We start from the raw sequence: 18,658 nt of genomic DNA on the forward strand, positions 1-18,658 counted from the left end.
GAAAAAGGAAAGAAAGTTCGCCGGAGCTTTGCTCCGTGCCGTCGAGTTCACAGAGAGAGAGTCCTGGGCTTGTGGCGAGCCTCTCCTGATGGTGACATTGTCCTAGTGAGTCCAGGGGAAGAGAGAGATGCGAGAGGTTGAGGGAGAAAGAGATACACGGGAGAGCAGAGAGAGCTACGGGAGAGAGAGACGAAGAAGAAGGAAGTCTCGGGGGTAGGGGACAGAGAGAGAGGGAAAAGTAAGAGGGTTAGATGACTGCCACGTGGCAGTTAGGGGGGGTGGAAATAACAAATAATGTAATTATTTGGGGGTGGTTGTAACAAAAGGCTTTGTTGTTGTTCCTATAGACTTTTGCCATTTGTGTATTATTCCTTTTGTTAGGCGGAAACGGCAAATATGAGATCAATAATCTAGCTAGGCAAAACATGACAAATGGATAAATCCAAGCAATAACAACTGACACAAGGAATTTGTACTGATTCATCGTTTGCCTACGTTAACAATATAAAAAAAGATTACAAATGAGCTTAACTCATAGAAATTCAAATCCCACATACACCCGATCGAGTCACTCTCACACAGACGATACAAGAAAGCTAATACAAATGTACCATGGGTGAGATCCACATAAGATTTTTCTCCTCACATTGCTCTCAGATCTCTCTCTTTCTCAAATGGCGCTCTCGGTGCATTAAGAAAAATAGCTATCCAATTGAAGTGTACTCAATGCACTTCAAAACGACACGGCTTAAAAGAGCCCAAAGATTTATGTAACATGCCCTAGTAAAAGCCACAAACATTTCAATTAGAGCCCAAATTCAACATCATACTCATTGCAGTACTAAATTTATAATTATGCGAAGAAAGGGGACATAAAAAGATTTCCTACAATACACTGGTGTATGGAATGCACTAGACGTTCAATCAAAGTTCTTGCACCAGTCTGTTGTATTATTTTCGCAGAAAGAAGTCATGAACTACACTAGTTTCAGGAAAAAGAAATGGAAAGTGCTGATTGTCTGGTATAAAAGAGTAGCTGTAGTCTCTGTGCTTCATAGCTCACAGTGCGTGTAGAATAACTTGAATTCCATGTTGTGGACGAATTGAAAGATAATCACACGGTGAGTGGACGTAACCCGGGGAAAGGGTAAAGCGGTAGCGTTGTAGAATCATCGACAGAACAATCTTTGCTTCATTGGCCGCAAAGTTTAAACCAACACAACTTCGAGGTCCCATTCCAAAGGGTAAAAATGCGGCTATATTATCAGTGGTAGCCTTAGCAACACCTGCAGAGAATCGATTAGGTTTAAAAAGTTGCGCATCTTGCCCCCAGAATTCAGTCTCATGGTGAAGTGCTAGACATGGGATGATCAATTCAACATTAGCAGGAACCATATACTTTCCCAGTTTAACTTCCCTTTTAACTCTCCTATCAATGTTAAGAACAGGAGGATATAACCTCAGAGCCTCATTGATGATCATACTCATCTGTATGAAAAGAAAGAATTTTTTTAATCCATTTTTAACACTTGGACAAGCGGTATATAGGGCGAGTTGTTGAGTTTCTTACTGTTTTTAGCTTGGCAATGTCATCTTGAGTCGGATTTTGTTTTCCAAATAATTGTAGGACTTCCTTTCTTGCTTTCACTTGCCAATCTGTATGAAGTGCCAGGAGAAAGACAATCCAAGCAAGCACACCATTAGTGGTTTCTTGTCCGGCAAAGTAAAACGTCTTGCACTCATTAACCAAATCATCCACCGAAATCTTCTGGCTATCATTGGTATCTAGATGAGCCTTTACAAGTAATCCAAGATAATCACTCCCAAAGTTTTTTTTCGCCCGCCATTGCCTTCTTTTCTCTTTTCTTAATAATCTCTGTTATGGAGGATATCCGGGGTAAAGTAGGAGTAGCCGAAATTGAAGGAAAGATGAGAGAAAATCGGTTACGGTGGTTTGGACATGTGCAAAGAAGGCCTACTGACGCTCCGATTAGAAGATGCGACTATGGGACAGAGGTTCAGGGCCGAAGGGGTAGAGGAAGACCTAGGAAAACTTTGGAAGAGACTCTAAGAAAAGACTTAGAGTACTTGGATCTAACGAAGGACATGACACAGGATCGAGCACAATGGCGTTCTAAGATTCATATAGCCGATCCCACTCAGTGACTTGGATTTTCCAAGTCTCCAACCAAGAAGTTTTCCTCACTCGGGAACTTAAGGGAACACTACCCCAACCTACATGCTCCACTCAGAAAGCTTCAACATACAAGCTTCAACAAAAGAAAATTTAAAGAACTTAGCGAAGAAGGCTTTGGTGTATTTAACACAATACGTTGAAATGAAGGAAAGCTTATTTATTGATATCCCCGATAAGCTACAAATATGTACATATACATGAGTCAAAATAAACACACAAGAGGGAGCCTTCACAAAGGTTGCTTAGGAGAAGTCTCAGCAGTCGGTAGAGCCCCAGAAAGAGAAGGCACCGGAGGGGGATCATTTGGAGCCTCAGTACTGGACAGAACCCTAGAAGGAGGAGGCATCAGAGGTTGATCATTTGGAGCTTCATTACGCGGTACAGCCCCAGAAGACGAAGGCAATAAATGCCTTTGGAACAAACCCACAAATCTCTGATGATCAAGTAAAACCTGACCATCAGTTTCCTTCATCTGGTCAAGCTTCCTCTTCATGTTTGTAGCATAGTCATGTGCGAGCCGGTGCAACTGTTTATTCTCATGCTTGAGCCCTCTAATCTCCTGTTTGAGACTCATCACTTCAGCCGCCAATGATTCAACTTGGCGGGTTCGAGCAAATAGGCGTTGGGCCATATTAGACACAGAACCTGCACACTGAACACTGAGAGCCAGCGAATCCTTAACAGCTAACTCATCAGACCGTTTGGAAAGTAGTCTGTTATCTTTGGGAGTGAGAAGGTTCCTGGCCACCACCGCAGCGGTCATATCATTCTTCATCACGGAATCCCCAACGGTAAGAGGACCAGTTGAGGAGACGAAGGATGGGCGCCATATGTTGTCTGGAGAAGGCGGGGCTGCCTCTTCAACAAGGTTCAAGTCAAAACGACGGTCGGAGGGGCCAGACATTTTCAAAGGTGTTGAAGAGAGAAGAGGTCGGACAAATCAAGATCTTAGAAGTGCAAGAATGAAGCTTCTACTGGTGGAGATTCAAGTGTGCTTTGGAACTTAATGCCAGCCTCTATAAAAATCTGCACTCGACGGAGCTTCAGAAATCAAAGAGGCGCCTGCTCAGAAATCGAAGAGGCGTTTGCTTTCTCAAAAGTTGGGCTGCTTAGAGATCACGAGGGTTGATCTCAGAAATCGAAGAGCCGTTTGCTTTCTCAAAAGTTGGGCTGCTCAAAGACCACGAAGGCCGATCTCAGAAATCGAAGAGGCGCTCGCTTTCTCAAAAGCTGGGCTCCCTAGAGACCACGAGGGCCGATCTCAGAAATCGAAGAGGCACCTACTTTTCCAGCCTTGTCAGCACCTGTCACACGCACACTCAGCTTTGCGGAAATTATGGGCATTCTGTCAAAGACTTCTGGGGAAGTAGAAAACACATGAATCTTACTGTTCAATCACCCACTTCCCACACGCAACAATAGCTCATGGGTACCACAGATAACTTTGCCAAAGTTCTCTGCCAAAGTTGAGCACGTGAAGCTTGCAGCTCCCACTACATCGCTCTGACCAAGAAGGGTAAAAGAATAGCAAAGAAACAGCACTAACAAAGTTTAGACCCTTAAATTTTGAAGGTCTAGCTACCATATTATTACCCACAAGGGTAAAGGAACAGTACCACTGCTGGATAATTGGAAAGTCCATGTATGTCAACCTCTGTGCTTCGTGGCAAGGTAGACTAGCAAACATGCCCAACCTTTACTCACATTCGAGAAAACACTCCCAATAAGATTGCTTGCTCCAAAATCGAAGAGGCACCGTCCTCCGAATCTAAAGAGCCAGACTCCCAACATGACTACTTTCTTAAAAATCGAAGAGATGGTAAAGGAACAGTACCATTGCTGGATAATTGGAAAGTCCCTGTGTGTCAACCTCTGTGCTTCGTGGCAAGGTAGACTAGCAAACATGCCCAACCTTTACTCACATTCGAGAAAACACTCCCAACAAGATTGCTTGCTCCAAAATCGAAGAGGCACCGCCCTCCGAATCTCGAGAGCCACTCTCCCAACATGATTACTTTCTCAAAAATCGAAGAGACACTGCTCCCCGAATCTCGAGAGCCAGACCCCCAGCATGATTGCTTTCTCAAAAATCGGTGAGGCACCGTTCTCCGAATCAATCGAAGAGGCGCTCGCTTTCTCAAAAGCTGGGCTGCTCAGATACCACGAGGGCCGATCTCAGAAATCGAAGAGGCATCTACTTTTCTAGCCTTGTCAGCACCTGTCACACGCACACTCAGCTTTGCAGAAATTATGGGCATTCTGTCGAAGACTTCTGGTGAAGTAGAAAGCACATGAATCTTACTGTTCAATCACCCACTTCCCACACGCAACAATAACTCATGGGTACCACAGATCACTTTGCCAAAGTTCTCTGCCAAAGTTGAGCACGTGAAGCTTGCAGCTCCCACTACATCGCTCTGACCAAGAAAGGTAAAAGAATAGCAAAGAAACAGCACTAACAAAGTTTAGACACATAAATTTTGAAGGTCTAGCTACCATATTATTACCCACAAGGGTAAAGGAACAGTACCACTGCTGGATAATTGGAAAGTCCCTGTGTGTCAACCTCTGTGCTTCGTGGCAAGGTAGACTAGCAAACATGCCCAACCTTTACTCACATTCGAGAAAACAGTCCCAACAAGATTGCTTGCTCCAAAATCGAAGATGCACCGTCCTCCGAATCTCGAGAGCCAGACTCCCAACATGACTACTTTCTCAAAATCGAAGAGAGGGTAAAGGAACAGTACCATTGCTGGATAATTGGAAAGTCCCTGTGTGTCAACCTTTGTGCTTCGTGGCAAGGTAGACTAGCAAACATGTCCAACCTTTACTCACATTCGAGACAACACTCCCAACAAGATTGCTTGCTCCAAAATCGAAGAGGCACCGCCTTCCGAATCTCGAGAGCCAGACTCCCAACATGATTACTTCCTCAAAAATCGAAGAGACACTGCTCTCCGAATCTCGAGAGTCAGACCCCCAGCATGATTGCTTTCTCAAAAATCGAAGAGGCATCGTTCTCCGAATCTCGAGAGCCAGATACCACAGACCACTTTTTGAAAGTGCTCTGACAGAGTTAAAACATGTGAAACTGGCAGCTCCCACTACCGTGCTATGACCAAGCAGGGTAAAGGAATAGCATTACTACTTGTTGTTAGGGAGACTCCTATATATGTCGACCTCCATCCCAACGGACAGGCAGACCTGCAAAAATGCTCAACCCTTCATCATATCTGAGAGGGCACTCCCAACAAAGCCTTTCGAAATATTCAGCTTTCTTTCCCCCCGATAATACCTATGCAAACAAGCTATACTAGAGCAAGAATATCTCATATCATCAGGGTTAAAAGCAAGAGTATCCCATATCATGCTTTTTCCCTGTTTTTTCTTTTGGCCTTGTTTTTACCTGCAAGACAAGGAGAAAGAGAGCAATATGTCAGCACTTGGAATCAAGCTTCCAGCCAGGAACTGACTGCCTGGAACCCCTTACCTGATTACTTACCTGGCATTGCTCTCGAGTACTCATCTTCATCATCTTATGTTTCCAGGGAAGATTCTGCATCTGCTTGAGGAACAGATAGGGCAAGTGCGAAGGATACAAGGAAGCATGTGGAGACAAGCGTAACAGCACACGTGCCGATACATCCATTACTCTGTCAAAAGCAAAAGTATCCCATATCAGCAGGGTGGAACGTACTCTAGATTTGATGGACTTGTTTTGACCCTCAAATTCTTCAGTCGGCCTTATACTCTGGAGGAAACCAGAAAACCCTCCAGCTCAGTTCAAGAATAAGCCTGTGGAAAGTTACTTCTTCAAAAGCAAAAGTATCTCATATCATCTCTTCTCATTTTTCTTCTCTTTATCCTTCATGCTGCTGCAAGATGGGGAGAATGTGAACAATCAGTCGGAGCTCTGATTGCTTACCTTGTCTGTCACCTCTTTCAGCAGACCCCCTAGCTCGGCGACTTGGGGGACTCCTACTACATGGTTTGTATCGCGCTTGACCAAGCCTGAAACTACAAGTAAGCTTCAAGTGAAATTGATACATTACCTTGTGCATCTCCACCAGTTAAAGATACCACCCCTGGATGGAGGAAGAGTACTTCCAGAGAAGATGCCACATCTACCTATGAGACAGATAAGGCAAGTCAAGACGACACCACACTCCGATACTTAGAAGTTTCGTGATTACGAGATCATTCTCCCACAATATTTCCTAATGTCATTTGTACTAAATCATTCACTCGTACTCACTAAAGGAGAGCTTGAACCTATGTACTTGTGTAAACCCTTCACAATTAATGAGAACTCTTCTATTCCGTGGACGTAGCCAATCTGGGTGAACCACGTACATCTTGTGTTTGCTTTCCTATCTCTATCCATTTATATACTTATCCACACTAATGACCGGAGCAATCTAGCGAAGATCACAAAAAGCGACCGTTTTCGTTACCTAGGATCTATCTTGCAAGAGAACGGAGAATTAGATGGAGATCTCAACCATAGAATACGAGTTGGATGGAAAGAGTGCATCCGGCGTGTTGTGTGACCGTCGTAGGCCACTGAAGCTCAAGGAAAAATTTTATAGGACGGCAATAAGGCCAGCGATGTTGTATGGCAGAGAATGTTGGGTGGTGAAGCATCAACACGTACACAAAATGGGTGTAGCGGAGATGAGGATGCTTCGTGGGATGTGTGGGCACACGAGAAAGGATAAGATTGGGAATGAGGATATCCGAGGTAAAGTAGGAGTAGCCGAAATTGTAGGAAAGATGAGAGAAAATCGGCTCTGGTGATTTGGACATGTGCAAAGAAGGCCGACTGACGCTCCGGTTCGAAGATGTGACTACGGGACAGAGGTTCAGGGCCGAAGGGGTAGAGGAAGACCTAGGAAAACTTTGGAAGAGACTCTAAGAAAAGACTTAGAGTACTTGGATCTAACGGAGGGCATGACACAAAACCGAGCGCAATGGCGTTCTAGGATTCATATAGCCGACCCCACTTAGTGGGAAAAGGCTTTGTTGTTGTTGTTGTTGTTGTTAATAATCTCTGTTATGGAGTCGCGCATTGCTTTGTCAAGCTTCTCTGACTCAATCTCATCTCCCGTTTTAAAATTTTTACTGCAAGACGTTTAGTGTGACTATGCATACATAAGAAGTGACAACAGAATACGCAATATTGAGTGAGACTACAAACATAGATAAGATGAAAACCTGATGCCTGGAAACCTGACTGTTAAAGAATTTTTGACTAATAAAGATGATAACTTCATCAAATTGTCAAAAAAGTTCTTTCCTTCTATGTAACTGCTGCCAAATGCCGTCCTGGAAATCACTTCTGAAGTGAACAACCTAAATTGTTCATAAACTTCAATCTCTTTTCCTTCATGATTTTTCCACTCTTCTAACATCATCTCGGCACTAGCTGTCATTGCTGGGATCATACTCTAGTAAAAAGATACCATCTTTCTATTACAAAATTTATCTTCAATTTATGACACCACATTTAGTATATAACTCTTTGAGATACGACGAACTTACTTTTAAGCTTTCTCCATGAAAGGCATGGTTGGCCAGCTTTTTAAGTTTCCCCCATTTCCCCCCCTCAGTTGTACTTGTCCCCATGCTATCTCCTACTAGCTTCTTGACAAAGCCTTGGAGCTTCCTTTTTGGATAAGCTCCATCTTTGTTATTTAGTATCTCTTTGCACAACTGGGGTTCCATAACGACCAACTGAGCTTGAGAACCATGCCATTGAAGATAAATCTTCCCTGCAATCGATTATAGAGATGACCAAATTTAGTTTGCAACTAAACGATTTAGAAAGTGTGTTAAGAAAAAGATTCAGAAAACATAGTAAATGAAGAGCTTGTGAATACCATATATCTTGGTCCATGTGTGAATATGAGGTTGAACTGCAGAAAATACGTTCACAGATAAGTCTCCGGGCCTGTCCATAGTTTCCATTTTCATACTCATGATTTCTTTGGTGTTTCCATGGAAAAATCTGTAAGAAGGACCTTTGATTCCCTGAAAAGCCATACGTTTCTGTATCCGAGTTGGAGTCCACCATAGTTTGTGAAATTCCTTGATGAGAGCTAAGAGAATGGACAGACACAGAATGCTAGAAAAAATGACTACTGGACCCAAACAACTCATTTTTCGTTAAGTTTTTCTCTCCGGTTGTAGCTTTGAACTCATAACTATTTATTCTCGAATCAATTGTGGATAACAAAGTTAAAAAATCATATCTTATGTTCTTCTTGGATGTTTCTTTTTGGCAACAAAGTTAAAATCATATATCCTTTTTCCTGGCTTCGCTGCCATTGAGATGCCATATTCAGATACTGCCGAATGTTCTCACTGCAGGCCGCCCGGAGATGCCAAATAGGACTTGGTTGTGTTTCTTTTGTTTAGCTTAGCTTTTGTCTTTGGTATTTTTCACTTGACTTTCTTGATTTAGATGTGCCGTTAGGTTTCGATTTGGTTCGGCTATTATAAAAATGTTACATATTTCACACAAGGACAGCACAAGTTTACAGAAGTCTCCGTATCTGTCGCTACAGTTGGCTACAAAAATTTCCAAACAAAACCATGGTTGCGCTGCATCTCTTGGACAACTTTGCAATGAGCATAAGCACAATCCTTCATGCCGTGGGAATGATACATAAAAACCGAAAACAATGTCAAAAGGGGAGAGAAAATTGTGCAAAGATAAATTATAACAATTCACAGAGAAAATAAAACGAATACAGCATGTAGTAAAAATAAATGAATACATGAACGGAATCAACTTAAATAGGTTCTCATACGGTTTGCAGCCAGGATTGAATTTCGCATGATATTCTTTTGTCTTCGCTAAGACTTGTCATTCTCTATTCTATTATGGACCTAATGCAACTTTATCGGAAGCTCTGGTTTTCACTGTTCACAGTGGGCGTAGCATCACTGGAACTCCATGTTGTGGGCGAACTGTCAGAAACTGAATGGGTGAGTGTACATAACCCGGGGAAAGGGTGAAATGGTAGCGCTGCAGAATCATTGACAGAGCAATCTTTGCTTCAATAAGTGCGAAGTTCATGCCCACACAAGTTCGAGGTCACATTCCAAAGGGTATGAATGCAACCATGTTGTTGTTAGTAGCTTTAGCAACCCCTTCCGAGAATCTCTCTGGTTTGAAAAGGTTCACGTCTTGTCCCCAATATTTAGGGTCATGGTGAAGTGCTAGATTTGGAATGTGCAATTCAACATTAGCGGGAACAATGAACTTTCCCAGTTTAACCTCTTTTGCAGATTCCCTTGTAAGGAAACAACAGGAGGATATAATCTTAGAGATTCATTGATGATCATGGTCATCTGCATGCATGCATCAGATTCAAAATGAAAATTAATTAGGTTACAAAATGAATCACCAAATCAGCCTTAATCGAGAACAATATTTTTGTTACTTAGATGCTATCAATTAACTGGTTGACTTTCTTACCGTTTTCAGTTTGACAATGCCATCAGGTTGGATTCTCTTTGCCAAACAATTGTAGGACTTCCTTTCTTGCTTCCTCTTGCCAGTCCTTATAAAGCGCAAGAAGAAAGACGGTCCAAGCAAGCAAAGAGTTAGTGGTTTCTTGTCCAGCAAAGTAAAATGTCTTGCACTCGTCGACCAAATCATCCACTGAAATCCTTTGCTTCTCATTGGTATCATGATGAGCTTTCAAAAGTACTCCAAGGTAATCACTCCCAAAACCATCTTCTCCTCCAGTCATTGCCTTCTCTTCTCTTTTCTTAACAATCTTTGTTATGGTGTCACGTATTCCTTTCCATAGCTTCTCCGACTTTATCTCATCACTGGTTTTATAAAGCTTACTGCAAGTTGATAGACTAAGCATAAGAAGTGATAAATTCCATAATCCTCCAAGACTATTGCTAATGATCAGTAAAAAAAAATTTCACTGCTGAAAGGAATATCGTGAATTCTTCGGGATATATAAGAACTAACCTGATGCCAGGAAACCTGGGACTGAGAGCATTTTTGAATATGAGGACGGTTAACTCCCTCAGCATTTCAAAAATGTCCTTCCCATCCAAGTAGCTGCTGCCAAATGCTGTTCGAGAAATTACTTCTGAGGTGAACAATCTGAACTCTTCAAACACTTCAATCTTCTTGCCTTCCTGTTTCTTCCACCTTTGTAGCATTGTCTCAGAACTAGTTATCATTTCAGGAATCATACTCTATAGTAACACAATACCAGCATGCAATTAGCAAATTTTCGTTGAATCTATTCTTTTCTTATAAACAATTGACAAAGCTACTACTATATTAGTATTTGTTGCAAGAATTATATATAATTAACTGTAAGAACTTAATTAATTACTTTAAAAGCTCTCTCCATGGTTGGCCAGCTTTCTTAGTTTTATCCATTTTTCACCATCTGCCATCGAAATGCTATCTCCTAAAAGCTTCTTTGTATACCCTTGGGACTTCTGTTTTCTGTAGTTTCTATCGTTGTTGTTTAGTATCTCCTTGCACAACTCGGGTTGTGCAATGATCAACTGAGGTTGAGGACCATACCACAGAAGAAAATTCTTCCCTGTTGCAGCAAAACAACCAAACTTAAATTTGTTTTAACCAAAATTCAGATCAAAACTGTACGTAGTTAATGTAGAGCTTGTTACCAAAGATCTTGGTCCATGAGTGAATATGCGGTTGAACTGTAGAAAGTATGTCATTCGATAAGTTCCTGGGACTGCGCATAGTTTTCATCTTCATGCTTATGATTTCTTTCGTGTTTCCATGCACAAGTTTGTACGAAGGGCCTGTGATTCCCTGCAAAGCCATCAGATTCTGAATGCGAATCAGAGTCCAACATAGTTTTTGAAAGACCTTGATGACAGCTGAGAGAACGAACACACACAGAATGCTAGAAACAATGACTACTGGGGCTCCCATGCTACTCTGCATGTAGCTCCGGCTCTAAGAATTTATACTCAAATGAATTGTACGTGGATAAATATTTTAGAAACCATATCATACGATCTTCCTTGATCCTTCTCTTTGGCAGCATAATATCTTCTATTTTTTTTTACTACAACATAATCTCCTCACGTAATGCTATATTATGTCCTCTAGGGTTTGGTACGTATATCTTAGACTCTTGGTTCATGGCTTTGCCACCAGAGAAATGCCCAAATTCAAAATTTAGTCAAAGACAACCGGACTGGACTTGGTTTTCTTGCTGTGTTTAGTTTTACCTTTGTCTTTTTTATTTGTTAGTTTACTTTCTTGGTTCGGATTTTACTGTTGTTTTCATTTGGTAGCCATTTTAATTTATTATTAATTTAGAATAAAAAATATTTTGGTTGATAAGCATAGCAGTGGTGGTAATAGAGTTTAAGGAATGAGAAATGGAAGAATATATAGTTTAAGAAAAAAACAATGTTGGTTGCAAGAAATCTTACCATTAGGTTCTGGTCTTTGAACAACATATAGGTGAAGCTTAAGGAAGTCTCTGTATGTGTAGCTGCAGTTGGCTCCGGCAGTTTCCAAACAAAAACCACACTCAGCATTGGCTCTCTTGCGCAGCGTTGCAATGAACATGACAATAACATTCCCTCGCGCCATAAAGATAAACAAAGAAAGAAAGAATATCAGAAGGGGGAACAAAATTGTGCAAAGCAAGGAAAATTCACAAGATCCTTACAGCAGTTAAAATATATACAGCATGTGGTAACAATAAAATAAATTCCTAAAGGAAAATTGTGTATCAAGCTTATAAAATCCATGATTAGAGAAAGGTTTGTGCAAAGACAAATAGAATCAGTTAAGTACAATCATTCAATGAGGAAATTTAAAAAAATTCAGATTAAAGTTGAGCAGAAGTAAATAACATTAATGTCTGAAGTAGTAAAGTTGGAATCAATTTCTCACTTGCATAACTTGATGTATTTCTAGCTTAGCTCCACCAGGAGTTGATGCTAATGCCTGACTTGTGATGTCGTCCAAAATGTGTTTTGAGTTCTGCTTTAGCTCTCTTGACAGACTATTAAGAAGAGGCCCAAATAAACAAGTAGAGCTTGCGCAGGTCTCCTGGTCCTGGAACCTTGCCTTGTGAGAATTGGGAAATAGGTACTGGCCCCTGGTAGGAATGGCAGCCCCGGTCCTCTCTGATATCGGTCCCAAAGTGTCCATCTGCATAATCTTCCATCATGAATTCTGAGGAAAATCATTTATTTCTAATTCTGCTTCGTAGTGTCAATGCATGACATGAGCTTGAATATGTAAAGTGCTAGGTTAATGTTATGCTGCAAGTTCATGGCAGCTGCATGCTCAGCTTCACATGGAGGACTCACGATCTGTTTGATCTGTTCCCCCATGATGGGACAGGGAGATACTAGGTTATGCATTCCTAATTACGCAGATCCCTAAACAAAGCATCACATAAATTGTTAAACATATTTGTTTTTATTCTTTCTGTACCTTCAGCTTTCCAGCCGCCTCGCTTCGACCAATTGCGTGATGTTCTTATTCACAAGACTTCTTCGAACGACTTGTATCCCCACAGGCTTGTTGTTGTTGTTGTTGTTGTTGTTCAGGAGTAGTATCTTACGCCCCAAGGCTTCAAACCCGGGAGGGAACATGGCAGAAAACAACACAGTTTGGCCATCAGGCCTAGTTTTTGAACAATTTGAGCAATTTGGGGTTCGGAACCCATGTCAAACGTTTGATCAGCTTTGTCTGCCAATAAATATGTCACCTGGCACAGGTTATGTACTTCTCCTCCATTTATGCAAAGCGAGTCAGTCATCCTACCCTGTGTATCGACAACAATTTCAGTACCCTCCTTGATTTGCCTTAGCCTTAACAGCAGATATATATATATGCAAGGGTTCTGCATGAGCCAGTTTTTGCCAATGGTAAGGCAGTCTCTACCGCTCATAATTATAGGCAATATCTGAGCCTGAAATGGCATTGGCTTTTCATAGCTAAGTTTTTTTTCTTACCATTTCATCCAAGATTTTAGTTATCCAGCTTGGTGCCATGAAATTAATTGGCTTGGGCACATCCCTTCATAAAATCTCCTTCACCATGATATAGAAATTTTTACGTAATAACAATTTATAGTCTTCCTTTTCTGCGCTTAGTATTACATGAGTAAAATTATTGAGTTTCCATAGATATCTACATTATCCAGATGAGACTCTTGTCCATAGATATCTACATTATCCAGATTGTATTAGCTTCCAAAGGGAAATGATCACCACGCGGATTGGCTAATTTGTTAAATACTCTATGGTTGCTCACGTCTGCAATTAGATTGGAGCAAGACAGAGTAGATCGTACGATTTATTGTACAAGAAAATGGCATCCTGTTTCTTGAACTATTCCTACTCTACGGATAAAACAACTGCGTATAGTGAGTAGAAGATTGCTGAAACCAATGACACTGTTATTCAACTTAACTAATAAGCATTTCATAATGTAGTCTTCGCGTATGAGAGAAAATAAAAAACAAGATGAAGAACTGCAAGAACAGGAACTAATATGGTCTTCACAGTTCACAGTGCGTGTAGCATTATTTGAACTCCGTGTTGTGGACGGACTGTAAGGAATACAGAGGGCGAATGAGTATAGGTCGGGGAAAGAGTGAATGTGTAGCGTTGTAGAATCATTGAAAGGGCAATCTTTGCTTCAGTGGTGGCAAAGTTTGAGCCTGCACAAACTCGAAGTCCCATTCCAAGGGGTAAGAATGCGGCGATGTTATCATTAGTAGCTTTAGCAACTCCTTCTGAGAACCGTTCTGGTTTGAAAAGTGTTGTGCTAGGATATCACCAAACCCGTTGGAACCAACTCAAGCTAACCCACAGGAAATTTATCAAATGAAAATGCAAGAACAAAATATTAAAGACACCAAGATTTTAACGAGGTTCCTCAACAGTCAGTGTAACTGGAGTACGTCCTCGGAGCAGTAGGAGCTCACCCAATAATCCACTATCAACCAAATGGGAGTTTACAAAGTGTTGGCAATCTCACAACCCAAATAACCCAATACACCCAATAACTCTCACACACTAAAGAAACAAATAGAGAAAGAAATATAGTGATTAATTTCTTCTCTATACAAAGCTCAAAGCTATTACAACAATAAAACTTTGATGGAGTGAGAACTAACCAAGAAAGAAAATCACCTTTCTTTCTTATATGGGAGCTGTGTACCTCTCTTCTTCTTTCTGCTGCTCCCTTCTAATTTTTTTCTTCTATGTGACAACCTTTCTCCCACACCAAAAGGCAGCTATTGCTGCTAGTTAAAAACCAAAGAGTCCCGTGACTTCTCACATGGACCAAAGAAAAAACTTTAGACAAATTTCACTTTTCTTTTCCCCAAAACAAGGAAACATAATCATGTTATCCTTTCCCCTTTTTTTTTTCTTTTGGTTTGTTTATTAGGAAAGGTGATGGCCACTTGGCCACAATTCAACAATCTCCACCTTGGCCAAGTTCCGAAAAACGCCATGATAAGCCAACCAACACAATTAACACACAACATCACTCCCAAACACTAGCAAGAGAACAACTATGCTGAGCCAAATGCTCCAAAACTCCTACTGCTCAACGTCTTCTTTATATAGACATAATGTGAGCCAAGTTCAAACAGTGAACAAACTTGGCTACACCAACAACCTTAGTCAACATATCAGCGGGGTTGTCTTTAGTTGGAATCTTCTGGAGAATGATTTCCCCTTCACCAACAATTTCACGAACAAAGTGATAACGCACATCTATGTGCTTGGTCCTCGCATGATGAACCTGATACTTAGCCAAATAAATGGCACTCTGACTATCATAATGTACCTCCACCTGCTTCTGATCAACCCCCAAATCTCTAATCAACCCATGTATCCAAATGGCCTCCTTTATAGCTTCAGCAACTGCCATATATTCAGCCTCTGTAGTAGACAAGGCAATAGACGACTGCAAAATGGACCTCCAACAAACTGGTCCTTTAGCCATAGTAAACACATAGCCGATAGTAGACTTCCTTCCATCCAGATCACCTGCATAATCTGAATCAACATAACCAACTGCAAAATGACCAATACCAGAGTCATCTCTCTCAAAGCATAAACCAACATCTCGAGTACCATGGAGATACCTCAATATCCACTTAGCTGCTTGCCAATGCTCTTTACCTGGATTATGCATATATCGACTCACCATGCCAACTGCATGAGCAATATCCGGTCTAGAGCATACCATTGCATACATCAAACTACCAACCAAATTTGCATATGGTATATTTTTCATTTGCAGCTTCTCTTTGTCAGTTTTAGGACACTGTAGAGAACTCAATTTAAAATGAGGAGCCAAAGGGGTACTAACCGGTTTGGTTGAATCATGAATTCCAAACTTCCGGATCAACTTCTCAAGGTATTGTCTTTGATTCAAACTGACCAAACCCTTCTCTCTATCTCTAGTGATCTCCATGCCAAAGATCTTCTTCGCTTCACCAAGATCCTTCATCTCAAACTCATTCTTCATTTGCTTCTTCAATTTCTCAATCTCTTCGACATTCTTTGAGGCAATCAACATATCATCAACATAGATCAACAAATAAATGAAAGACCCATCTTGCAACTTCTTGAAGTACACACAATGATCATATTGACTTCTAGAATAATTTTGGCCTCTCATAAATTTATCAAACCTCAAATACCATTGCCTTGGAGATTGCTTCAAGCCATAAAGTGATTTCTTCAATTTGCAAAACAAATTTTCCTTCCCTTTCACTATATACCCATCCGGTTGACACATATAAATCTCTTCATTCAAATCACCATGTAGGAAAGCCGTCTTCACATCAAGTTGCACAAGCTCAAGATCATATTGTGCAACAAGAGCTAACATAATGCGAATTGAGGAGTGCTTCACAACCGGAGAAAAGATTTCATTGTAGTCAATGCCCTCCTTTTGTGCATACCCTTTAGCAACTAATCTTGCTTTAAATCTCACATTGCTTTTCTCATCAGCACCTTCCTTCTTGGCATACACCCATTTGCAACCGATAGCTTTCTTGCCCTTAGGCAATTTAGCTAACTCCCAAGTCTTGTTCTTCAAGAGAGAATTCATCTCATCACCCATGGCATTGCACCATCTCTTCTTCTCCTCACTCTCAATGGCTTCCTCGAAATTGGATGGAATATCATCAATGATAATAGGAAGAGCAAAAGCAACATAGTCACTATACCGAGCTGGCTTGGTAATTTGTCTCTTTCCTCTGTTCTTTGCAATAGACTCTTGAGGTGAAACTTGCTCTTCAACTTGAATAGAATCTTCAAGTTCAACTTCTTCAACATCCTCATGGTCTCCCACTTCTTCACTTGTAGTGGCTTCGACATCAGCGAAAATAGGATTTGAAGTACCAGAGGCAACTTTCTCAAGCTCCACCTGTTGGACATCTTTCACATTCTTCTCAGAGACTTTGTACATACTTTCTTCGTCAAATGTCACATCTCTACTAATTACCAGTTTCTTCATCTCTGGACACCACAACCTGTAACCTTTGACACCACTACTAAAACCAAGAAAGATAGCCTTTTTGGCTCTAGGATCAAGTTTATTTTCAGTTACATGAAAATAAGCAGGTGAACCAAAAATACGAATATGATCATAATCAGAAGAAGGTTTTCCAGTCCATACCTCCATTGGTGTCTTACCCTGAATAGCAGCTGATGGTAACCGGTTGATGATGTGACATGCATAATTAACTGCCTCTGCCCAAAATGACTTGCTTAAACCCAACTGAGACAACATACATCTAACCTTCTCAAGCAAGGTTCGATTCAATCTTTCTGCAACTCCATTTTGTTGTGGAGTTCCCCGGACACTAAAATGTCTCACAATCCCTTCCTCTTTGCAAAGTTTAAAGAAAGGGTCGGATGTATATTCACCACCATTATCCGATCTCAAAATCTTAATCTTTCTCCCAGTCTGGTTCTCAACCATTTTCTTCCAACCCAAGAAAATGCTCAACACCTCACTCTTGTGCTTCATAGTGTAGACCCAAGACCTTCTTGAATAATCATCAACAAAGGTCACGAACCAATGTCTACCACTCAAAAAGGGAGTCTTTGTAGGACCCCAAACATCTGAATGCACATAATCAAGAATGCCCTTCGTCTGATGTACAGCAGTACCAAACTTCACTCTAGTTTGCTTCCCCAAGACACAATGCTCGCAGAAATTAAGCTTACAAGTCGTGGCACCTTTTAGAAGACCTTGTTTCACAAGCCCTTGTAGAGCTTTCTCACCGGCATGGCCTAATCTCATATGCCACAGTCTAGTAGTATCTGAATCAGATATGCCCATATTTTCTGAGACTACAGATGCTTCACCTGTCACAGTGCTTCCCTGCAATAAATACAAATGGCCACATCTAGGAGCTTTCATCATAACAAGTGCACCATAAGTAACTTTCAATGTCTGTCCATCTGAATGAAACCTGAAGCCCTTGGATTCCAAAGTACCCAAAGAAATAAGATTTTTCTTCAAATTCGGTACATACCGAACACCTGTCAACTCTTTAACCATGCCATCATGCAACTTCAAACGAACTGTACCAATCCCTTTTGTTGTGCACGGATTGTCATCTCCCATGAACACAACGCCACCATCAAACTCTTTCAAGCTTGAAAACCAATCCTTGTGAGGAGTCATATGATGAGTACAACCCGTATCCAACACCCATTTAGTAGCACAATCAAATGATGAGGAAGTGGTTAAAGCAAAATCAAAAACATCTGTTTCAACCTCAGCAACATTGGCTTCAGAACTTTCTTTTCCTTTGGTCTTCAACTTAGGCATTCTTTCTTCCAATGGCCCTTATTATGACAAAAGGCACATTCATCCCTTTCCAAAGGTTTTCTACCTTTAGAGTTTCCTCTAGGTCGAGACTGTGATTTTTTTTCTACTAGAAGATGATCTTCTCTCCGATGATCTACCTCTAACAAATAAAGCTTTGGAGGTATTATCATGATTTTTATCTCTATGCCTCATTTCATAATTCATCAAGGCATTTGACACATCTTCAAATTTCACAGTTTCTTTACCATGCATAATAGTGGTAACAAAATGCTCATAAGAGTCCGGCAAGGAATTCAACAATATTAAGGCCTTATCTTCATCCTTAATATCCTCATCTAAATTTAACAAGTCGGCAATCAACTTATTAAAAACATCAAGGTATCTAATCATTTTTGTACCTTCTTTGTATTGAAAGCGGTAGAGCTTTTTCTTCAAGTGTAGCCGGTTCTCTGCATTCTTCTTCATATACTTGTCTTCCAATTTTTGTCACAACACACTTGCTACCGTCTCCCACATCACAAAATACTTCTGAGTTTTTGCAAGGCTCAACCGAATTAAAGAGCAAGCCAACAAATTTAATTTTTCCCATTCCGGCTTCGACATAGCTT

General features: G+C 40.9%; 1 protein-coding gene and 1 pseudogene across 1 annotated transcript; both read right to left on the bottom strand.

Moving 5' to 3' along the window:
- Nucleotides 1-833: 833 nt before the first annotated feature.
- On the bottom strand, nt 834-8,356 carry LOC103452309 (cytochrome P450 CYP749A22-like). The gene is made up of 7 exons (XM_017336789.3): nt 8,077-8,356; nt 7,739-7,968; nt 7,412-7,644; nt 7,226-7,318; nt 6,250-6,278; nt 1,571-1,830; nt 834-1,488 (listed from the first exon to the last, which is right to left on the bottom strand). Exons 1-7 carry the CDS (start codon nt 8,354-8,356, stop codon nt 1,060-1,062), a joined length of 1,554 nt encoding a protein of 517 aa, XP_017192278.3. The 3' UTR covers nt 834-1,059.
- Nucleotides 8,357-8,901: 545 nt separating this feature from the next.
- LOC103430723 (cytochrome P450 CYP749A22-like) lies at nt 8,902-12,373 on the bottom strand (annotated as a pseudogene).
- Nucleotides 12,374-18,658: the final 6,285 nt, after the last annotated feature.

The sequence above is a fragment of the Malus domestica genome, chromosome 13 (genome assembly GCF_042453785.1).
Source record: "Malus domestica chromosome 13, GDT2T_hap1".
NCBI lineage: Eukaryota > Viridiplantae > Streptophyta > Magnoliopsida > Rosales > Rosaceae > Malus > Malus domestica.

Coding starts and splice junctions, on each gene's coding strand:
- LOC103452309 (XM_017336789.3), bottom strand. CDS start 8,356: ATGAGTTGTTTGGGTCCAGTAGTCATTTTTTCTAGCATTCTGTGTCTG. Junction 7,319..7,411: donor GTCAGGTTTCCAGGCATCAG/GTTTTCATCTTA, acceptor AACGTCTTGCAG/TAAAAATTTTAAAACGGGAG. Junction 1,831..6,249: donor AACTGGTGGAGATGCACAAG/GTAATGTATCAA, acceptor GGGCGAAAAAAA/ACTTTGGGAGTGATTATCTT.